General features: G+C 45.2%; 1 protein-coding gene across 5 annotated transcripts in view; it reads left to right on the top strand.

Moving 5' to 3' along the window:
• LOC117401021 (acid-sensing ion channel 1) overlaps positions 1-22,960 on the top strand; it is a 60,967-nt gene that overhangs the window by 20,674 nt on the left and 17,333 nt on the right. Inside the window, exon 1 of one of the 5 annotated variants that reach the window (XM_034914097.2) lies at positions 21,728-22,954. The exons of 3 other annotated variants lie outside the window; for them this stretch is intronic. In XM_034914097.2, coding sequence (XP_034769988.2) covers positions 22,277-22,954 — 678 coding nt within the window. In that variant the 5' untranslated portion in view covers positions 21,728-22,276. Of the gene's footprint in view, positions 1-21,727; positions 22,955-22,960 lie in introns of those variants that run through there. One more of the 5 variants, XM_034001412.3, reaches the window with a different exon arrangement.

Here is a 22,960-nt window from a genome sequence, read left to right as displayed (position 1 = left end):
GTTTAGAAATGAACCTTGCCGAGGTGTGGACGGCGCTAGTTACAGCATGTCACATAAGAAAAAGTCAAAACCGTGGAAAATTCAGACAAGGAAACCTAGAAGAAGAAAAAATACGATTGGGTTGAATTTGTTGATATCTTAAGTGGGAAATGCTTGTGGCCTTTTAAACATGCTCTGAATGGTCTACTCTGAGCTCCTCTCGATGTGTGCTGACCTGGGCTCTCTCCAGACCCCAGCCATGCTTTGTAACACACGGCGGCAAATTGCTAGGTTTCTTTTGTTGTTTTGTGAATGCTGTACGGTATCGCTCTTGAAATCTAATCAGCGCACTTCAAGAAGGCGGTGTAATCTTCCTGAAATGAACGATTGTGTCAATGAATAAAGATGCAGGTGTCTTTTTTTAAGCGACTTAAAAGATCTCCACTTCACTCTGTCCACAGTACGTGCATTTAGGAGACAAAGTGAACTGAAAAAAGAGTCTCTCTCTCTCCATCTATCTCTCACGCACACACACTTTCTGTTTGTATTATACTGATTTCATTCATATACAGCTTCCCTCACAAGCATCCCAGGGAGCTTCACAAAAATATAACAAAAGACCTTGAAAAGGCAATACAAAGAAATCTATTGATACAAATATTGATTGACAGTCTTGAAGGGAGATCTTGTCACTGAAACCAAGGATAAGCACATAGATACACAACTTGCATTCATACAGGAACACCCACACGTACCACCGTGAGCACAAATCCCTAATCCCCCGTTTTGCCTTGACAGACACACTTGAGTCGAGAAGGCAGGCGCTGTGTCTTTCTCTCGCTCTCAAACAGGAGAGCCCTGAAGTGCTAGGAGCAGAGTTTTCTTCTCTGCACAGATTGGACTCTTATTAAACTGCGGGAGATTGTGCCGGACAGGGATCAATGCGTTTTCTACATTTCAAGGGCCGCAGAGCCCCAGCGGTACAGATTAAAAAAAGAGGGGGGGGGGGGGGGGGGAGAGAAAAACTTTCCTATTAAAACTTGAAAGAAGGAGAGAGAGAGAGAGAGAGAGAGAGAGAGAGAGAGAGAGAGAGAGAGAGAGAGATTTCATGTCTTCGTAAAGGATGGCTGGAGAGGCAGCCAAGCCTCACCTGTTTACCAGCCATGTGAGAGCCGGGGGCTGCTGACTGCCAGCCGGGGGGGGGGGGGGGTAGTGGAACCGAATCTACACACGTCAGGTTATTTATAGACTCTCCCGCGGGGAACTCATGCAATCTGAGCAAAAAATACATTTAAAAAAAAGGGAGAGAGGCACTCACATCAACAAGAGCCGACTCTCTGTGTGCTACGGGTTCAGATACGCAGGAGGGAACGTTTCGGGAATATTTTAAAAAATACAAAAATGAAAAAATAAAAAGAAAAGGTAAAAGAGTGTTTGGGTTTCTGGGTCTTTGAATATTTATTTGTATTTTTTTTTTTTTTGCCTTCCCACTACACTTGTAATATTTTAGCTGTTTTCCGATTTTAGGCATAAAAATGTTCAGTTTTTCAACCTCTTTACCATGCCGAAACCCATAGCCCACCAGCCTACCACCCAGGCAGAAAGCTGAACACTTCTTTGTATCCTGGTGTTTTCAAACCCTTGTAAAATGCCATAAAACACAATGAAAGCATGGTAAAGCCCGAGAGGTATGATATATAAAAAACAAAACAAAAAAAACATGACAATCAAATAGGTGAACTATAGCAAACACAAAGCATAACCAGGAGGAGGCTGTGTGGTCCAGTGGTTAAAGAAAAGGGCTTGTAACCAGGAGGTCCCCGGTTCAAATCCCACCTCAGCCACTGACTCATTGTGTGACCCTGAGCAAGTCACTTAACCTCCTTGTGCTCCGTCTTTCGGGTGAGATGTAATTGTAAGTGACTCTGCAGCTGATGCATAGTTCACACACCCTAGTCTCTGTAAGTCGCCTTGGATAAAGGCATCTGCTAAATAAACAAATAATAATAATAATAATAATAATGGGAACAGCATTACCATGCAAATGCAATGTGGTACACCTGCATAAAGGGGAATGCTGGGTGGCTCAGGTTGTAATCCAAGCCTGTGTCTTCAAAGTTCTGGCTGAACTAAAGTCCTGTTCCCTTCGGTTTTTTGATTGTCCTTTTCGTTTTAATCATGTCTTGGCTGAATTACTCCCCAGATCCCGCAGAGCTCCCCCAGCCCAGCACAGCAGAGCACGTGCGGCCGGGAATTAATATCTTAATGAAAAGAGAATCTGCCAGCAAAAAAGATATGCGCTTTTTCAAGTATAATTAAAGCAAGTCTCTCGGCTGGGGTCCGATGAGACAGTGGCAGGAATTCCTTTTGCATAATAGAACTCATCAGATTGAGCTGTCCTCTGCCCGATGGCAATCAGCACTCATTGTCACTTTTTGTAGGCAGTCTGTCTCTTGGTTGGTATCAGCCTTACATGGGACTGTCAGCAATGGTAATGCAGACAGACAGACAGGCACTACAGTGGCAATGCAGACAGACAGACAGACAGACAGACAGACAGACAATGTCACTGCAATGGTTCTGCAACCATTGGATTTTAGAAGTACAGAAAAAAAAGACTTCAAAACGAATGCAGAAACACCTGCCACACCACTGTCAATAGCGTTGAGCCACCGCACCACCTTTTTTGAAGGAATGCCTCTGATCTCCCTGCCTGCGCTCCACAGGTCTGTGTGCGAGGTGGCTGTCCTGTCATACTCCCTTAAATCGGAGTAGAAGGAGGAGGAGGAGGTGGCGGCAGCATAGATGCAAACCCCCAGGTGTGAGCAAGGAAATTGAAACCATGTTTCACAGCCAGCCACTTCTATTAAACTCTGCTCCATGCTGCTGCTGCTGCTGCTGGGGGGATGGGAGCCTCTGTCCCTGTCTACCTAGACACAGCCAGACTGTTTCCAACAAGTATGCGCCCTAAGGGCAAACTGTTCCTCTTAGACACCAGGAACAAATCCCTCAGCCTCCGAGACCGATCTCGGCAGCGCTGCACCACACTGAGTGCAGATCTTAACTGATTGTGTCAGATCATTCTGATGAAGGCATGGGAAAGTGTAATAAAGCACACTGAAGGCATTTGTATAATGATGGTAAGAAGCAGCTAGGAGAGGGAGGCCCACAGTGGTCCTACACCACTACTGGCATAGCTTTGCACGCTAGCTGACTGTGCTAGTGCCAGGACAGATATTCAAAGAATGAAACAGACATTGCTGGAGGCCAAAATGACCTTAAAGTATCAAATAGGGGGTTTCATGAGTGGCTCATCCAGTTAGGCTGTGCCGCTGGGATGGATGAGTCACACAGCTTGGACGGCGCCGGTTCGTGTCCTGGCTGTGCAAAGAGACCGAACTTTGCTGGGTACTCCGACGCTCCCAGGGGTGGGGGGATGGCAAACCGGCAGGGACTCATTCTCCTCATCGTGCAACAGCGAACCCTACTGGCCAGACACCGAGCACATTCAGAGTGGATAAAAAGATCTGTTCTCCGGGATCGGTAGCCCCGCCCACCTCTGCTCTGGATTGCTCGGGCGTTAAATCGATTCTGGCTTGCGCGATTGGAGGACGCTCACACGCCCTCAGAACGTCTGTGCTGTGTAGAATGATCATTCTAAATTATTATTTTTTTAAAAGTAGCAAATAAAACAAATTCATATAGATAAAAACCAACAAGAGGAAGCAGAGTGAGCCTTTCTGCCTGCTGGTGTTTATCTGGATCGAAACAACCCAAGTCATTATAAAACCTATGCAGGAGAGTCTCTGTTCTAAGGGGTCACTGCAGGGTTCTCTTCATGAGCCATATATACGGGTAATTGAGGTGCGAAAATGTGACTCTCTTGAAGTATCCTATTTTTTGTACGGCTCTATAAGGACTCCCTGGTTAAGTGTGTACAGCTCTGCTGTGCTGTAATACACTGCTCTTTTACAGCATTGTAGCGGATTAAAAGTGCCATGAAATATCTGAATATTCATCTAATAAAATCTGTGTTCCACCACAGCAGTGCTGTGGAGTCCTCTGAAATCGAACCCTCGGAGGAGGGTGTGGTACACTGCACACACACACACACACACTAGGGGGCTCCAGTTTAGTGTGGCAACGTGACTGTGGAGCCCTTCCGAAGCTGAGGAAGTGGGTTTTACTCATGGGGGGGAGAGTGTGTGTGACGGTGAGGCAGCCCCACAATCTCTCTCACTGTGCCAAGGAGATAAGGGATGCCTGCATTTCAGTGATAACTCACGTCTGCTGCTGCTGTCAGACAGAGGCAACGCAGACAGGCAGGCAGGGCTGTCATGAAGTTAAACCTCCCAAAAAATATCTGGGAGACTTATTTGTTTGTTGGTTTGCTTATTTTAAGATTTCATTTCAAGTCAAAGGTGTGGGCGGTCTATGGATTGCTAGCTAGAGGAGACAAGAGGTTTCTGCAGAATCTATAGGGTCAGTGGATCATATAGAAACCAGACACCAGTTTTATAGCAGTTTGAGGCAGTCCAGGTTTTACATTCTACGACCTTAATAATAATAATAATAATAATAATATAATAATAACACTCCCTTTGCAGCTGGTCTTCAGCCCAGCTGATCAGTAAGTGAATTGCAGCTGCAAGGCAGCTTTTGAATAAGGCTTTTTCCAAATTGGCGAGAAAAAAAAAGGAGAATAAATTGAGAATCGCTTGCAAATCTGTGGTGAATGGATGCACACGTTCCTCTATCTGCTTGATAAAGTATTTTGCTCCTGTATGAGAAGGCGGCAGCGGGGACATTGTGTGTTGTAATCAGATCTAATTACTGCTGGGCAGGCTAGGGACCCTACAGGCAGCCCCCCCGGAGACGATTCACTGAGCAACAAGAACAGACTGCTGGGACAGCAACACCTTAATGAGAGTTATTTTTAGGCAGTTCATTTACTTAATGAGGGCATCTCGCTCCCAAGCAGTGCAGGATGCAAAGCAGTACAAACCTCGCCCAAGGCAACGTCAAACACTTGACCTGGAACGACATTGTACACCAGGGATGGAAATAAGACTCCTATTGCACAGCAGTTTCACCCATTCCAGGTTTGAATATGAGCTTGATTAGCTCCAGTCTATAGGTTCACGCCCAGCCTCCGCCCTGTTACCCTGGATTAGCAAACACAGTGGTTCAATAAGTGGAAGGGGCAGATTTATTACAGGTTACACGTGCTTGTGACCCGTCTGCGTTTTTCGAAAGCTAATTTGCGTAGCCCTCGAGCTAACCACCATAAAAGCGACACCGAAAATGAATCCCGTTAGCCCTCCCCTCTTGAAGTTAAAAATATGTCCTTTTTTTATATAATGTTCATTGTATTTTGTAGTTGGAGAGAGAATTGGAAAAGATGCTAAAAATATTAACTATTAAGAGGGAGGTGCACATGGGCAGCAGTGTGGAGTAGTGGTCAGGGCTCTGGACTCTTGAGCGGAGGGTTGGTGGGGGACACTGCTGCTGTACCCTTGAGCAAGGTACTTTACCTAGATTGCTCCAGTAAAAACCCAACTGTATAAATGGGTAATTGTATGTAAATATAATGTGATATCTTGTAACAATTGTAAGTCGCTCTGGATAAGAGCGTCTGCTAAGAAATTAATAATAATAACAATAATAATAATAAAGTTGTATTTTTTATTTTAAACATGACCTCTGTGTATTTCTTTAAATAGCTACTATAGAAAAAACGTAATTGGCTTTTATTCTGGTTTCAATAGCTGTGTAATAAAAAGACATTATAACCGTGGTATGCTGATAACCGTGGTATATTTTTTCACCAAACAGCATTATATAAAAAAAGACGACAAATACAACTGACATTTACAGCAAATAATTTCAGTAACAGCCATTGTTTAAAAGGTCAAGTGGTAATATATCAACTTCCTGGAACTAAATATAGTAAATCAAATCTAACATGAAAAGGTCAGTGCGGGAGCTGTGAAAGGTAACGGTGCTGAACAGGAAAATGCAACAGCCGGACATGAGCAGAGCTGCACTCGCCTCTAAAGCTCAACTAAACTAAACGAGGAGAAACTGAAACGCCTGTCACCTTGACTTTGGGGTGGGGGGGTTTGGATTCCGTCAGGGATTCCGGAACGCCACTAAAAATCTAGATTTTTCTGAAACAGGAATTATTATGCAAATTCACATTTTATTTGTACACCGAACTTCTAGTAACACACATTAATAGGTAATGCATTTATGTCATTTTACAAGTATTTCCACAAAGTTGGGGAGGAGGAGGAGGAGGAGGAGGGGTGGGCAGACGGTTGAGAAAGTGGATTTTTTTTTTTTTTGTTTAAAAAAAGGTGTAATGAAGTATTCAAGACGTTAAGTAACATTTCAGCAGCAGCGAGGGGAAGCGTTTTTGTTTTTCCAGAGTCTCCTGAGCCGAGTGGAATTGAAGTCCTGTCACACTGCGCGAGTGCATCAACACACAAGCAAGCCCCAGGCTGCACAGCAGGCAGGGTTGAAAGGACCCCGGGCTATCAAGATGCTGTAATGCAATCAGGTAGTGAAATGCACAATTCTAGCAACAGGAACCAGAGAACCAACAGCCGTGTTGCTCATTTAGTAGTCTTGGGAACCGCTCCTCTGAATGTAGTGCAACTTGTGTACCAGAAATGATCATTTTAAGGGACTTTCTGACATGTCAACGAGGGTCATATATTATACAGTGTTAAGATGCATTTTCTCAGAAATCATCTTTCCTATACTACTAGAGCGCTCTGCAGTGCTGAGAGTGGAGTTCTCTTTCCTATACTGCTAGAGCGCTCTGCAGTGTTGAGAGTGGAGTTCTCTTTCCTATACTGCTAGAGCGCTCTGTAGTGTTGAGAGTGGAGTTCTCTTTCCTATACTGCTAGAGCGCTCTGCAGTGTTGAGAGTGGAGTTCTCTTTCCTGTACTACTAGAGCGCTCTGCAGTGTTGAGTGGAGTTCTCTTTCCTATACTACTAGAGCGCTCTGCAGTGTTGAGAGTGGAGTTCTCTTTCCTATACTGCTAGAGCGCTCTGCAGTGTTGAGTGGAGTTCTCTTTCCTATACTGCTAGAGCGCTCTGCAGTGTTGAAAGAGTTAAACTGGAAATGCTGTATAAACTAATGCACTGTAACACACATCTGGTTATTTCGAGTTTTTTTATAATGCAGTAAAGCACTTTAGCGCACGGCACTGTCGCTATCGCAGACTTGGGAATGGATTGATTATCCAGCTAACCCTGCATCCCCTGGCACAACAGATGGAATGGAGAGAGCTGTGTACACCAGTTTTAATTACCTAATGATGTTCTCAATGGCGTCACTGCATTTCTGAAAAGGCCAGCAGAGCAGAGGTCTAATTCTCCATGCTCCGACGCCGTGACTTGCGCAGCTACGAACCCCCACCCCCCCATCCCGATCAACTATCGCCTTCAATACTCACGCTGAAGAGGTGCTCATAAAGGTTACTATTTTTCTCTTTGTTATGCTCACTAGCTGTACGATCTCTGCCCTGCACCCTCCCCTACCCTTTTCCTCTCCATTCTTTGCTTGTATTTTTAGACCTCGGATGAGGTAAGCGATCCCAGGATCTTTCATTATGCATCATTAAGATGCGTTATCTCAGATCTGCTAAACAGCTGTTATTGCTGCTCTGTGTTACACTGGATAGCCTGAGGCAACCTGTCCAGTTGTGTAAAATGCACTTGAGACAACCCCTTTCATTCTGCTATATTAAATGGTACATTGTGACACAGTAATAATTATTCTATATATAATGCAAACAGGAAGGTTTTAATGATGGGGTTTGGAATGTGGATCTGTGCTTTACATTTTGTTACAAATTATAAATCACAATTTGAGAACATTCCCCTGCATGCTTTTATGCTGTAACTGCTTGCCTCCTGCACAGTAGACTACCAGCTGACAAAAGCATTAACTGTGTATTGTGTTCTTTTGATTTAAGCATGATTGCACAGTTCACCCCGTCTCTTATGGTGTAAGAATCTCTTATTGTTTTGCACTGGATGACAAAAACGTCACTTCGTAGTCACCTTGCCCAATCAAAGACCTCACGAGAAGACGATTAAGAGACATGGTCAACTGTACATAATAACTTACACACAAAAAAGACAGGGAGAGAGAGAGAGAGAGAGAGAGAGAGAGCGCATCTGTCAACTGATTTTGTAAGGTTGTTAGTATTGCAACCGTCTTCCCTACAAGTACAAGTTTTGTCGCGACACAAGAAAAAGGTTTTTAAGGCAGATGGAGGGCATGTTGTTTTTCAAAGCAATGCTGCCCAGCCCGGGACCTCCTTATCCCAGCCCTGTGTTCCTGTGATTGTGCTCTCCCACACTGCTCTTTTCTCTAATTGGGTATGAGACGTCTCCTTAGAACTGCTCCTCCATTCTCTCGAGTGCTCTGCTGTTTTTATAGAACAGACGTCTGCCGGATGAGTACTCAACGTCTCGCCCTCCTCCTTGACAGTGAAAAGAAACCTCCTGGGTTCTTGCCATCGTTACGATTCAGAGAGAAATAAATCAGACTGCTGCTTATCTTTCCTGCACTCCACACCTGTGCAGAATACACTCTTCCAAGCCGGTCCCCTGTACTTTCAGAGGAATTATTTAACACTGTGTCGTTCATCTGCCTGGCCCAGACTGTCAGTGAAGAAAGGGGACGGGCACGGTGGAGCTTTTCAAAAGTGACATTCTCTGTCCCTCAGAGAAAGCATGGAGGACACCAAAAAGTACACGGGAGGACAGGAATATCCTGTCTTCACCATGGTCCATCCTCACTCCCACTGGAATGCTGTTGCCAGACCATAGTCGATATACAGCACCACAGAACCAAACCCCGTTCAGCTCATACACACAGGCATGCGATAAACCTTACTACCATTGCTGGCCATGATTGTTGCATGATCCATGAATGATGTAACAACGACAGGTTGCGATTTACGGTCCTATTTTGAAACTTCGTGGGCTGAGATTGACATTTTTGGGTTGGCATATGGTAGTGCCCCTATACACGGGCACACACAAGCATGGTCTGGAAATGGTGACCCGTGGAGGATGACCCATGAGGGAGAACCATGTAAACAGTTCATGGGTTAAGCATGAGAATGACATGATGTGGTTTGAACTTAATGTCTGGGAAGTTTTATAAATGAAGGGGACGGTCAAAAAGCCCTGGCATAGGCCACTGCACACTAGCGATTACTCTCATAAATGATTTGATCCCGTGGAACGGTTCTTTTTAAATTGACAGCTAGAGGGGGGGCTGTAATTGCTGGGAAGCCGAGACAGGAGGATGCTTTATCAACAGCCTGCCGGGCGCTGCAATCCCTCACCGTCTCTCTCCCAACACCCTCCGGGCACACTAATGTCATTATCTCTGCGCGGCGCTCCCCACACCACCGCGAGTCACCGCCATCCGAAATAAATTGTCAGCGCCGTGAAGGGCAAACAATTCGGAGGTGCTTTTCTCTCCAATTACTGTTTCAGCAAGACATCCCTCTTCGTTTCGTTCTGCTCGGGGTTTTATGAATTTCTTGAGGGTGACTAAGCCAGTTTAGTTGATACAGTCTTTGTTTCGTATGTCACCCTGTGCTGGGCTGCTTTACTTAGTCTCAGTGGACAGAGCAGCAATCCAGCACAAATTCAAGCTGCTGTTTTCTGCAATCGTTTCTGTTGCAGTGCCGATTTAGCCCAAACAGCAGCAGCGTCATAACCTGCTGGCGTCGGAGAGCTCAAACCAGTCAATCGATTAATCTGGTTGTGCAGCTTTTAGTCACAGCTTTAACAAAACAGATAAGACAGCGAGGCTACCAAAACGAACCCTGCTCTATCTGCCTTCCCGGTACCCTTCCTCTCTCTCGCTCTCTGCTCGCTTTGATTAGCTCCCTGTAGACATCTCACCACCACACGAAAGATGAAAAGTCAGCCTTTCTTTCTTTTTAGAATTACCTTTCTTCGCCAGAGTTTTTTTTTAAAATAATTATTCAAATGAAAAATTCTGAAGAATAAAAAAAAAAAAAAAAAAATACATATACGACATGCTTCAAAGAGCTCTGTGTCCTTCGTGTTAACCTTTGAGGAGGAGTGTGACAGTGTCTGTGTGTGACAGGTTGGCCTGAGACCGGGAGGAAGTGTGTCTAAAGATACAATGGGGGTAAAAGGAAACACTGAATTACTGCAGACTGTAGTTACCAGCTACATGACTGTACTACCCAAGTACGACTACTGCTCAGAAGCTGTAAAATTTAAACGACTGCTAATACATTATTTACTGCTGCACTTGGCTTCAGTCCGTTAGACACTCGATGTAAATGCATGTCAGTCTGTTCTGTTTGCTATAAGGAAACCTTAGGGATCAGACCATACCGAGTGTGGGTGGAGTTCGAATCACTGTAATGCTGTAACTGTTTTAGAGATACTGAGGGGTCGATCAACCTATACCATTATACACCACTAGGGAATCAACCCAAGGGGCAGATGCAATCCAGGTTGAGTCCCAGGTACTGTGAAATGCTCTAAAATGATCCAAACCTTTGTATTCTTCAGTTTATGCTTGAGTGTTAGGGACAGTAATGGCAGTAGGACGAAGGTAATATTTTTTGGGGGGGTATCTGGGAGGGTAACGATCCCCCTTTAAAGAAGTCCCCATAAACTGCTGGGCTTCAGTTGGCGAGACCAAAGTTTCAGATAAACCGGCCGAGCGCGGGCTGGCAGAGTGGCCTCCTCTTGCTCGTACACATGCTCATGTTCTTATGGTTTTGATCAGCTTCAAGAACACAGATCTGCGTTATCTTTACCCAGTGATTTTCAGTGACAGTGGGGACTCATGAGGCGGTTCAGTAGGAATGTCATTCACAAAGGTGTTCTGCACGATTAGAGCCCGGTGATACACTGTGCATCATCCAGAGGGGCTGACAGGAGACTTGCTCAAGAATTTCTCCGGGTGGAAGAGATGAAGCTTAGAAAATACTGAGGGCAGAAAATCGAGATGACAAGCGCTATTAATCCAGTACCACCTCCCAAACACAAAGCTGTGCATGGGGTGGTTCTGTGGTGAAGCAGCATAGCACCCCTTTTACACACCGACAGGCGCGCACACATACACACACACACACAACGACTCGGGTACACATAGGGTTAGATTTAAAAAAAAAAAAGAAAGAAAAGCCTAGCGATTTATAATTCATTTAATTCACATGGGTGATAAAGTGGGCAGGTTTCAAAGGGAGAGGAGAAAGGGCAGTACGTCTCCGACGGCTGTGATTACCTCGGGGAAAGCCCTCAACAAGCGCGATTGTTCAGACGGATTGCCCTCTGATAAAGCGCTAAATTATGGAAGGCGGTAGAACACAAACACAGTGAGTTACAGCTCTGCGATGGGGGGGGGGGGGGGGCTTGTGAATCTCATCACTGTAGCTTTGAATTTCTGGAAAAACAGATGCGTTTGGTTGTCAGTTCCCTCCCCCTCTCTTTTCCTCCCTCTCTCTCTGTCTGATATTGCACACTGATGGTATCAGACTGGGTCAGGATTGTTTTACCAAGGACAGAAGCTGGTCACAAGCCTCCCCACGTTTCCGAGAGGAAAAATGACATTAGCGAGAATATAAAATATTAAAAGACTCTGGGGATCTCAACAGCCAGACGACACAGACCATTCAAACAGGGGTGGAGGGGGTGGGTCAGGGACTAGGGTGACCTCACATACAGGTTGATTATTAATAATAATAATAATAATAATAATAATGGTACATCCTCCCCAGATTGCCATGCTTCATTATAAACAAACATTTTAATTTAGAGATGGCAAATATTTAATTAGAATTCCGAGGAGATGCTTTTAATAATGAAAATACACTGAATCCCTGATCGGGGATGTCAATGAAGAAATACAGGGAAACGCGTTCTTCAGAAATAAATCAAAGTTGTATTTCAGAGCTTCCCAGCCTTCATTACCAGCGCATTTAAACTTTATCTCTTGTCATTGCTTTAAAACACAGACGGCTCTTTCTGCAAGTAACTATGTGTGGCTTATCGAATTTACAGATAAGAGTTTTTCAATTTAGCCGGTGCCGAGACAAGAGTTTGATGGACTGGGATCGTTTTCTAGTAAAAGCTTTCTTAATGCAAAAGCTATTTCTGAGGTTTCGCACTCGGTCGAGAAGTGACATGGTTAGCTACGGCATTTAAATCTGGTTATTTATCCTTCTGATGCTCTGTGACTTGCCACTGAAACAGTGAAAAGGCATATTTCCGGTTGACATCGGGGTCAATTCCTGTTTATCCATTCCAGTTCCATTTCCAATTTATTTTCAAAATCAATTCCCAGTTCCAATCCCCTTTTCATCGATTCCAACACATCATTGATCAAAACTGCAATTAGCAGCATTCTGTTAAAATGAGCTTCTCGCAGTGGCAATCTAATTACTTGAGTCCAAACTGGCTTCAAACGAAAGCAGCTGAAACAATCGCAAGGATTATGATGGCTCTAAAATATCAATTCCTCCGAAGGAACTGGAACTGGCAACGTGAGGTTTTGTTCAGTCTAACACGTTTACATTAAAATAGGTATTTTTCAGCAAGGGGGTGGAGTATGAAAGGATGAGGGAGGGTGTGAGTCTGTGAGCGATAGAGAGAGAGAGAGGGGGGAAGAGAGAAAGGGCGGTGAGGCAGAAATGAAAAAGGAAACTGAAGACAGACTTTTGACAGGTGTAATGGCTTTGTGTTTCCTGTGTGGGCTAATGGAGTAATCAAGCCAGGGGCTCCCTAAAAAGAGTAAACAAGAGAATTACTCAGTGACAGGGCGCTGTGTAATTTAGGGAAGGAGGAGGAAGGGAGGGGGCGAGGGTAGGGTGGGGTGGAGTGGGGGGGGTGGGGGTGGGTGTAGAGGAATATGTTCCAATTAATGACACACTGAAAAGAAATTGAGAAAGGGAGACATGGATAACATTGCCTGCACCCACCATGCATGAAATCTTAACATAAGTACTGCACCCACAATTGTGTGTCATACTTAACCCTTTTAAGATACAAGGGATGTATGTGTCCCACAAATACAAATGATGCACGGAACAGGGTTTCACTATTTATTTGACAGGTGGGATCTGGTCATCCAAATTGTCAGCTTCCTCCTCGGGATACTTGAGTCTCTCTCAAATGCATTTTAAGAAGAAACCGTTTGAACAACCGCTCAATTCCTTGTGTACCTCAAGGGGTTAAATCATTTCACACCATGAACCGTTAACACGACCCAGTCCCCAGTACTTAGCCGTAGACCTCGCTGAAGCCATTCACATTTAACAGTGCCAGAATTCAATACAAGCTTTCCAACTGCGTTTGTATAACTAATAGAGAAGAAAAATTATAAAAATCACACGTACATTGGAATGAAAAAACTAAGCAGCGCTCAGCGGGATTTCAAACCTAATTGGGGCTGTAAAGATGTGTCTGGGGTGTACTCTTGCTGCAGGGATGTCTTGAGTGTGTGAGTGTGTGTGTGTGTGTGTGTGTGTGTGTATCTGTTTCTTCTTCTTCCTCCCAGTGTTGAAGCGCCACTACAGGATCAGCTTTTCACAGATTGCTTATCGAACTTCAGAGGATATTTTTTTTTTCGAACGAGTTCTGCTTTCCCAGCCCCGCGGCCTCCTTCAGCTTTTCCGAGAAGAAAAACAAAAAACGATTCCCTAACCTCAAGGGCAGGGCGTCCTGCACGCAGACAGCGAGGGAGACGGAGAGACCGAGACAGTGACACAGGGAGCACAATACCGTTCTTAAAGCGACTGTACCACCCGGCTGCACTTAAACACCACACCTTATATCACTCAGAAAGGTTCACTAAAGCATAATAGAGAGAATGCATGGGGAGCAAGGTACAGCATAGGGGAGTATTAGGGTACAGCATAGGGGAGCAGGGTACAGCTGGGTACACATTGTAAAACCAGCAATGAATATATTGCAAAATGGCACCGTGCATCACATTTAACATGGTTAAGGAAAAGTAGGGCAGTTTGATTCAATTTAAAAACGCAGGTCGACGGGAAGTTAAATCAGGAGGAAATAAACAGAGAGTAAACAATGTGTGAATCTTCAGGCTACCTGGACAGTATGCTTGTTACATTAATGACAGGTTAGGGAGAGGAACAGCAGGCAGAGATACAAACTGTATTTCACTGCTAAACAAGGAGGCGTTGGGTTATTCAATCATGTGATTTACATGCTAGTTTAAAATTAGGAATTAAGATTTTCGGCTCATGTGCTGATGGATGTGATGTGACCTGTGGCAGCCTCTGCTACAAGGATAGCAGCCCCATTGTTTATTCATGAAGACAGCTTCATATTTATCGCCGCAATAATCGCGATCGTATAGGAGAACCTCTCGCACTGCGGAGATAACCCCTTCACTGCCTTGCATCCCTTTAGGAATTGGTTCAAAAACGGAAAGTCGGATTCCTGCATCTGTAGTGTAGCCTCCTTGTGTGTGCGCTCTGGAGCATTTTTAGGTTTGACACTGAAGCCCTGCCCTATACGGCATCTTCCCCACTCCCTTGGCTCTCATCAATAAGATACACGACTCCCTTTCCACCCTTCTCATTCCCTCGGGCAGCAGTGTGGAGTAGTGGTTAGGGCCCTGGACTCCGGACCAGAGGGTCGTGGGTTCAATCCCAGCTGGGGGATACTGCTGCTGTACCCTTGAGCAAGGTACTTTACCTAGATTGCTCCAGTAAAAACCCAACTGTATAAATGGGTAATTGTATGTAAAAATAATGTGTTATATCTTGTAACAATTGTAAGTCGCCCTGGATAAGGGCGTCTGCTAAAAAATAAATAATAATAAATAATAATAATAATAATAACTATCAGGTCAAACTGCTTGACTCCCTTGACACCATAGCCATGCTGCTGCCTTCCTTCCTTCCCTCTGCATCCCTCAGCACTAGACCACATTTTCCAAGTGTCATTGTGTGCCTACTGGTTTCTTAACCAGCCCCTCAGATCTTCCAGTGGTTTTGCTAAGGCAGTGGTGCATTTTGTCCTCCTGCGGTTTGAGAGAGAGCGAGAGAGAGAGCAAGAGAGAGGCGAGTTTGATGGATTCCCTTTCCCCTAGAAACGCTCAGCCGGTGATTGCTGTTAACGAGAGCGGAGAGGCCGTGCTGGAGACAGGAAATCCATCACGCCGCCTACACAACACCTGCACGTTAAAAGGGGGGACAGGGGACGACTTGCATTTGAGCCTGTGTGTGTCTCTGTGCGAGCGTCTCCCTGATAAAAGTTGAACACAGTAGATTTTGCACAGTATGTTTTCCAGTTTCTCCCATGCTTGTCACACAGTTAGAATGCACTATGCACTTACCATACGGTTTGGCTCTCTGGGCTTCACCTACCTCTGCTAGACCATGCTTTCGCTGTGCTTTAGTACACTCCTGGCTCCCAGGGATATGGGAACCCGTCATTCAAAGTGTGAACACAGAATCGTAAAATCAAAGGCAGCGCCTTGCAGCAACGCATGAACTGCGGGCGATGCAACAGCTGTCAGATCGTCTCGACGCTGGCGGTGTGATGGCGATGGGCTGTCACAGGCAGCACATTGAAAACACAAGCACTGGCTTCATCTTAGCGTTTAGCTCCAGTGCATACTGCGAAACTCCTGAAAGAACGAAAACATTGCTATCCTCCAATAACACTCTTTTGCTTTACTTAATTTTTATTATTTATTTCTTAGCAGACGCCCTTATCCAGGGCGACTTACAGTTGTTACAAGATATCACATTATACATTATTTCACATTATACAGATATCACATTATTTTACATACAGTTACCCATTTATACATTTGGGTTTTTACTGGAGCAATCTAGGTAAAGTACCTTGCTCAAGGGTACAGCAGCAGTGTCCCCTACCAGAGATTGAACCCACGACCCTCCGGTCAAGAGTCCAGAGCCCTAACCACTTATACGATTTTATAGAGAGTGCCATGGTTTTGGTCATGTTGTTTTTTGTTTTTTTTTTAAATCCCTGACGCGGTTGCAAAGAGCAGCTGTTAAAAAAAAAAAAAAAAAACCCTGTTCTTTTTACTTCACTCATAGTGTGAGGACCAGGTGCGCTGGAACTAGGGGTGCTGGGAGGGTGCGGCTGCACCCCCTGGCTTCGCATGGCTTCCATCATATACAGGGGTTACAGTTTTGGTCAATGGCTTTCAGCACCCCCACTATAAAAATTGTTCCAGCACCACTGGTGAGGACTCAACTGAGGGGATGGACAAAGCACATTCTTACCGTGTCTCCTGGAGTATCAGGGTTGAGCTGCCGGTGGTTGTCGTGTGAACTATGTCAGTAATGGTTTTCGATTAGCACTCAGCAGGGTGGGGGGGTGTAGTTGTGCTGTAGTTGGAAGGGATCCATTACAATGGTATTGTTTTATTGAGTGTTTCCTCTGGCTGTGCGAACGCGTCCCTAAAGGATTGGAAAATAACAGCAATTTTCATGAGAAACAAAAACTTTTATTTAATCCATAATAAATAACGGACCAATCGTTCTTTAATCAACTCCATTGAGTGTGTGAACAGGATCCGTACGTGGTGCCGTGAAAACCCATGCAATAAACACCAAGCTGCCGTGATAACAGCAAGCTGATTGAGATGAGTGAGTCCTGAGAGAACTGCAGAGATGTGTTTCAGGGGTGAGTCAAGCATACAGGACCCAGAGGAAACAATGCTTTCACTGTTCAGCAGAGCTAAGCATGTGATCGGGTTCATGCCAGAACCATTAGCGACTGAACAACGGAGACTGTGGGATGCATATTTCTGGTCGGATATTCTGAGCAGAAAAAAAAGAGAGCTTTGCGTTTGTGGAAATTGGAAATCGTTGTGCAATTATCATAATTGTTGTATTGTTTATTATTGAGTGTGATCTACTTGGGTCTCTCATTTTGTATTAGAGCTGCACTATTGAGATGTACCTGTGCAGGCCCTGTGGACACAAAGTGAAAAGAAAGATACAAGACTATGCAAACCCTTCTTAAGGTTTCCACCATTATGGGGCAGTATTCCCCACACTTTCTCGCCATGGTTATTGCACTTAAACTCAACCATAGTTCAACATGGCTTGCTGCATGTGCGTGACCATACCTCTCTGTGCTTCACTGTGCTTTACCACGTTTTCACAATGCTTTGCTTTTACAGCGGGAAACTTTTTTTTTTAGGGTGATGTGGCAGGATTGGCAGAGGGTGAGGCTCAGAGACAGTTTTGAAAGTTCAAAAAAAAAAGTTTTTATTTAAAACAAAATACACCAAATAAACAGGCACGAGGGCCAAACAAAAAGGTTTCAAAACACAAAATAGACACAAAACAAAACTTACAAATAAAGCTTCCAGGCTGGGCAACGCCTTGACTGGATTCAAAACGAAAAACAGCACACAAAGAAAAACACTGGCACTGGCACTGGCACTGGCACTGGCTCCTGCTCCTGCCAGAACTCTCTCTCTAGCCAGGGCCTCTCCCCTGGCTTTAATCCCCTGTGGCTGGAGCCCAATTAATCAATAATTGCTGATTATTCAATTAGGGCTCCAGCCACATTCTCACATGTTTTCCTGGCAGGGAGGGATTTAACCCCCTCCCTGCCAGTCCCAACCACGTTCATAAAGACGGGGCAGTCCCCCGTCACAGGTGAACTTCATGGATGCAAGATGGTAGGATGGGGTTAACTGCAAGATGTTATTTCTTTCATTTTTTTGTTAATCCTGCCTTTGACCCTGCTTCCTTGAATCCTGAAACCCGCTGTGTAAACGTGGAGCGCCGATGAGCCTCATTACTCTGAGCCAGAGGTCAGAGAAGCGAGAGCCAGCGCCAGAGTAAACACTCGACAGAGACGTGCCGGAGCCTCAAAACAACTCTGTTACTGTGCTCCTCGCTGCCTGTGGAGGGACCGGGCTGTTCTTTCGGCTGATTTCTCCTCTTTTATGCAGAGAAAGGCTTTGTTCTTTATTGCAAACCGCTGATAATAACAGCATCATATTTCATCTCCGGACTTAGAGACGAAAAAAAACATACTCTCTCCTCGCGTGTTACCATGGGTACAGCACTGGGCTTAGCTGCTGTCCCTTACAGAGACTGGGCAGTGATGGGTGCTGCACTGGGTTTAGCTGCTATCCCTTAGAGACTGGTACCATTCTAGGGGAAGACACGTTTCCATGGCAACAGCAGGTTTGATGCCTGCCAATGCTGCTCATCTTTATAACATGATAGCATGCTAAACAGCTTTCACCCTCTCTGTGAGTTGAATCGCATCGCCACTGACAGCCTGGGAAGGCCAACTAGCACCAACACTGCCCCCGAGTGGCAGAATTAGGAATCACAGGGTTTTAAGAGTTGTTAGCTGTTTACTGCAGACACGCTAAAAAAAAAAAAAAAAGTTTTTAAAAATAGCTAAATAAAACTTCTGTATAAAATGACACAAAATCAATCGTCAGAAATCTCCTGGTTTGTTCATGCAACATAACTCGAATATGGCACTTATAACCTCCTACTGCTGCAAGATGCCGCAGCTTTTTAAAATTGCCTTTGTCCCAATAGCTAAAGCTTCCTTTGACAAGTGCTTTGCTTTACAAATGTGAAATGGATTTCACACCAAAAGGAAACAGACAGACAACCAATATTAACAATTACGCCTGTGCTTTCTGATTTATGAGAAAATCTTTTCATCAAGCTGTGATGCGCTCAGCCCCTGTGCGCCCTGAGTATGACCGACAGTAATGAAACAAGACACAGTACAGTCCAGAGGCTTTAAATAGACAGAGGAGCGTGGTCTGCTGTGGAGCAACACTGCCCCCTAGTGTGCGCTAAGATCAAATGATGTGGATACTTTTAAAATACCTAAATTGAGATCTAATATGGGCCAGCATGCCTTTGTATATCAAGCATCTCATCTTGGGAAGACATTGCCATCGAACATAAAAACAACCTTGTTACAATACCTTTTTAAAATCGCTCAGAAATATTTATTTGAAATCTGACCAGGGTTGCAAATCCTGTAAATACGATCGTTTTTATGATTGTCTTAAACGTTTTTTCACCCTGTTTGAATGATTTGTCTGTTTTTGTCGTTGATTTTCTAGTTATTTCTTGCCACCTTTTCTTGCCTGGACCTCCCTGACAATGAGATGTGTATCTCAAGGGTTCTGTCCTGGTTAAATACATTTATAATTAATAAATAGAATAAAAAAAGTGCCTCTATAAACTGCAGCCCTGAAACCCAGCCTTACTGAACCTTACAGATTTATTAACTACAAACACCCAACACAGAGAGAGATCATTCAGTCTATTGTGCACAGGGATTGCGAAAACTCAAGAAACATATAAGAAAATAAAAAAATAACTGCTGTATAGCACCCCTTAGACGGGCTCCCGGGAGGCAGACTCAGTATCTGGAAGCTGCAGTTCAATGGTGCCTTACGCTTTTTTTTTTCGATGCAGTTTTAAGGTTTGTATTTTTTTGCTGGTGTTGCCCCTAAGAGGGCAAGGGGTTTCGCTACACTGACTTCCATATTGACGCTGTTCTGGAGAGAGTAGAGGTCGGCATTGAATTTCACCGCAGAACATTAGCACGGTAATTTTGCATTTAACCACACTTTTCCCATGTTCGTAATATTATGCATTTGTTGTGCTTAACCATTGTGTTTAATATGCCTGACTACAGTGCCCAATAATTGTCCCAATGTTATTGCCCATGTTTGCCTGTGCTTTAACTGTGCTTTCATTGCTTTCCCCGCAGTACAGAAGACATAATATCGCACTGCCAATGGGCAAGGTCATTCTCCCAATACAATACCATGCACTGATTCAGAACCGGTTCTTTGTGACCTAGGGCTGTCTCCGTGAAAACGTTGACGCAGGTCCCGGGAGGTGAGGGGCGGGCAGGAGGGGGGGGGGGGGGGTCACCTGATCGGCGCGGCGGGATTCGTAAAGGTCTCAGATTCACGCTGTGCAGCAGGAAAGAGCTGACATGAGAAACACGAGCCGAGCCTGGAGACCGGAGGGGGGAGGTTATTAACCAGAGCGGAGAAACAGAGCCGTAGCACTTCGTACAGGACAAGCTGTGTCAAAAACACAAGTGCTGTCTGAGTGAGGGATCATCGAAGATGGACACACCCTTTATAAGCTTGACCTCCCTAAGCTTCGTCGTTCTAGTAATCTGCAAGCCTTTCCAATATAAAGGGTCCGAGACCTCAACAGTACCCCTGTTGTTTGTTTTTGCCTCTCCCGAGTCCGTGCCTGGACTGTCTTAACTGATTTGTGCGCAGAGGGTTCAGGCTCCTTATAAACAAGGATTTCTGAGAAAATATAAAGGCTGCTGACGGGAAATCAAGAATTTTATTGCACTTATCCAAAACAAACAAACTAGGAACCCGTTCTTGTGCAACATGAGAGAGGGGGAGACGGGGTGTAGAGGGAGAAAGGGATTTGTGTTTTTTTTTTGTTATTTGCAGTTCAAGCTCATGTCATCCTGAGTTGTTAAAAAAAAGTTTAACGTGACAGGAATCAAAGCCCATAAAAAATATGACTTATCAGGTACTAGCAGTGATGGTTCAGAATTGAAACCATAACAAAACCAGCGTGCACGTGAAAAAACGGCGAGGTGATTTGAACCTGAATCCTCATGGCTCCCAGTCTGTAGCCTTAAACTTGTTGGCCAGCTTGCAGCCAAATTGATTGAGGCAGACAGGGAGGGACAACGGAGAGCTAAATGGCTAGATTCATTTTCTCCCATCAGTGTTCTAACTCAATAAAAGAAATGCATTTCCGCCTGTTAACTGGAATTACGATCGGGGGAAGGCAAAGCCATTTGTCGCTTAGGAAAGGCGCCCGCAGTCAGAGCCCCGACACCACTCAGATTAGTGGCTGTCTTGCGTCATTGCTGGGAAAGTGCTTGGGCGTCACTGGACTTGCTGGCAGCCCCAAGATACCGATTAAAGAAGTCTTATATATTAAATAAAAACACATTAAAAAACGCTTGGATAAACATGTACAAGGTTTCTTCTCGTATTTCTAAATTCAGCACTATGGATAATTGTTATGGATGGTATGGTCGTGGTATGTCATGGTAGGGTATGGTGTGTTATGGTATTGTCATGGTAGGGTATGGTGTGGCATGGCATGGTATTGTCATGGCATGGTATTGTCATAAACACGGTTGAATAATAACAATCTGTTTTCTATTTACCACGATATGAAGGCATCAATTCATTATAGTGGCTATATCACATTTGCACGAATGAGTGATTCTCTTAAACACTATGCTATAATTATTCTGTTGGAAAGCAAAGCGTGCACGGATTTCTGATTTCTACCTGTCACACTGACAAAGGCACTTGCTTAGGGGTGAGTAAAAGCTGACTCTAAGTGGTTTAAATTGAACCACCTAAACCTCTACCCAGATCCTGCAGCCATTCTTGATTTCGTGGTGCGGGAATGGCCTCCGGGACCGGAATTTGGCACCCCTGCATTAGCTGAAACGTTTTCAATGCTTTGGTTATCTTATGACTGAGGGATTGAAGTTAAGGTTGGTATTGAGGTAGCTTGGGTAGCTCGTGATAAATTCAATCCTAGAACTGAAATGTTTGGCGCTGATGCTCCTGAATCTGCACAGAAGACACCTCTGGGTCCCCACTCCCGCCCTCTCTCCCTCTCTCTCTCTCTCTCCCCCTAGCCCAAGCAGCAGACAGACCGAGGGGCGTCTCTCTCATACATTATTAAGCAGCCCGCTAATGAATGGGCTAGTGAGAGCGGTGTGTGTTTCAGACAGGGCTGTGCGCTCTGATCCCAGAGAAGCTTCTCAGTTATTAACAGCATCAAGAGGGGAAGCACAGAGGCAAGAGATCCCAGGACTTCAACAGCTCAGCAACGACAAGAGAGAACAGGGTTATATGGGATTTTATACATAAAATAAAGGGATTGGGAGAGATATAGAGGGAGAGGGAGAGAGCATGTGGAATGAGAAAGACGAGGAACTCATTGCAACTCTGCAAGCAACAAAAGGAGTTTGAGAAGACCGAGAAGAGAAAGAAAGAAAAACAACAAAAAAGAAATAAAGTAAAGAGAGAAGACTGAGCCACATGACATCGGAAGAAAATAGCTGAAGGAAGAAAAGAGAGAAAGGAAGGAAAATAACAAAAAATAAGAAAGAAAAAGAAAGACTGACATTTCATATTTCCATTCAAGTCGGGGGGGTCCCGTATTAAAAAAAAAAAAAAAAAAAAAAAACTGAGATGCCCATCCGGATCTTCTGCACGATCTCCTTCTCCGATGATGAGGAGGCAGGGAAGCAGAGGAAAGGCAGCCGGGGGGGCGACCCTTTCGACCCTCTGGGGCGGGGCGGGGGGAGCGAGAGGGGGGAGGAGGAGGAGGAGGAGGAGGAAGACTTTGACGAAGACGACTACTACGAAGATCACGAGGTGGAGGACCTGGCCACCTTCCTGGAGGGCTGCAGCCTCCACGGGGCCAACCACATCGGCCACATCTGCGCCAAGGGGGAGAGCAGGAAGCTCGGGGTGCGGCAGGGCCTGTGGCTGCTCGCCTTCCTCTTCTCCATCACCATGTTCCTCTACCAGGTGGTGGACCGCGTGATGCTCTACCTGCAGTACCCCCACATCACGGCGCTGGACGAGCTTGACGCCAAAGTCATGACCTTCCCGGCCATCACCCTCTGCAACTTCAACAACTACCGTCGCTCCAAGCTGAGCTACAGCGACCTGCTGTACATGGGGCCCCTGCTGGGCTACAGCGAGGACATGGTCCCCGGGTTCTCCATGGCCCCCGAGCCTGACCTGGGGGGCGGCCCCTTCACCATGAGGGAGTTCTACACCCGCGCGCGCCACCAGATGGAGGAGATGCTGCTGGAGTGCTCGTACCGAGGAAAGGAGTGCGGACCCGAGAACTTCACCGAGGTGAGA

This window comes from Acipenser ruthenus, chromosome 45, assembly GCF_902713425.1.
Source record: "Acipenser ruthenus chromosome 45, fAciRut3.2 maternal haplotype, whole genome shotgun sequence".
NCBI classification, from domain to species: domain Eukaryota; kingdom Metazoa; phylum Chordata; class Actinopteri; order Acipenseriformes; family Acipenseridae; genus Acipenser; species Acipenser ruthenus.
Note: the sequence above shows the minus strand (reverse complement) of the source record. Positions and strands in the feature narration are given on the sequence as shown.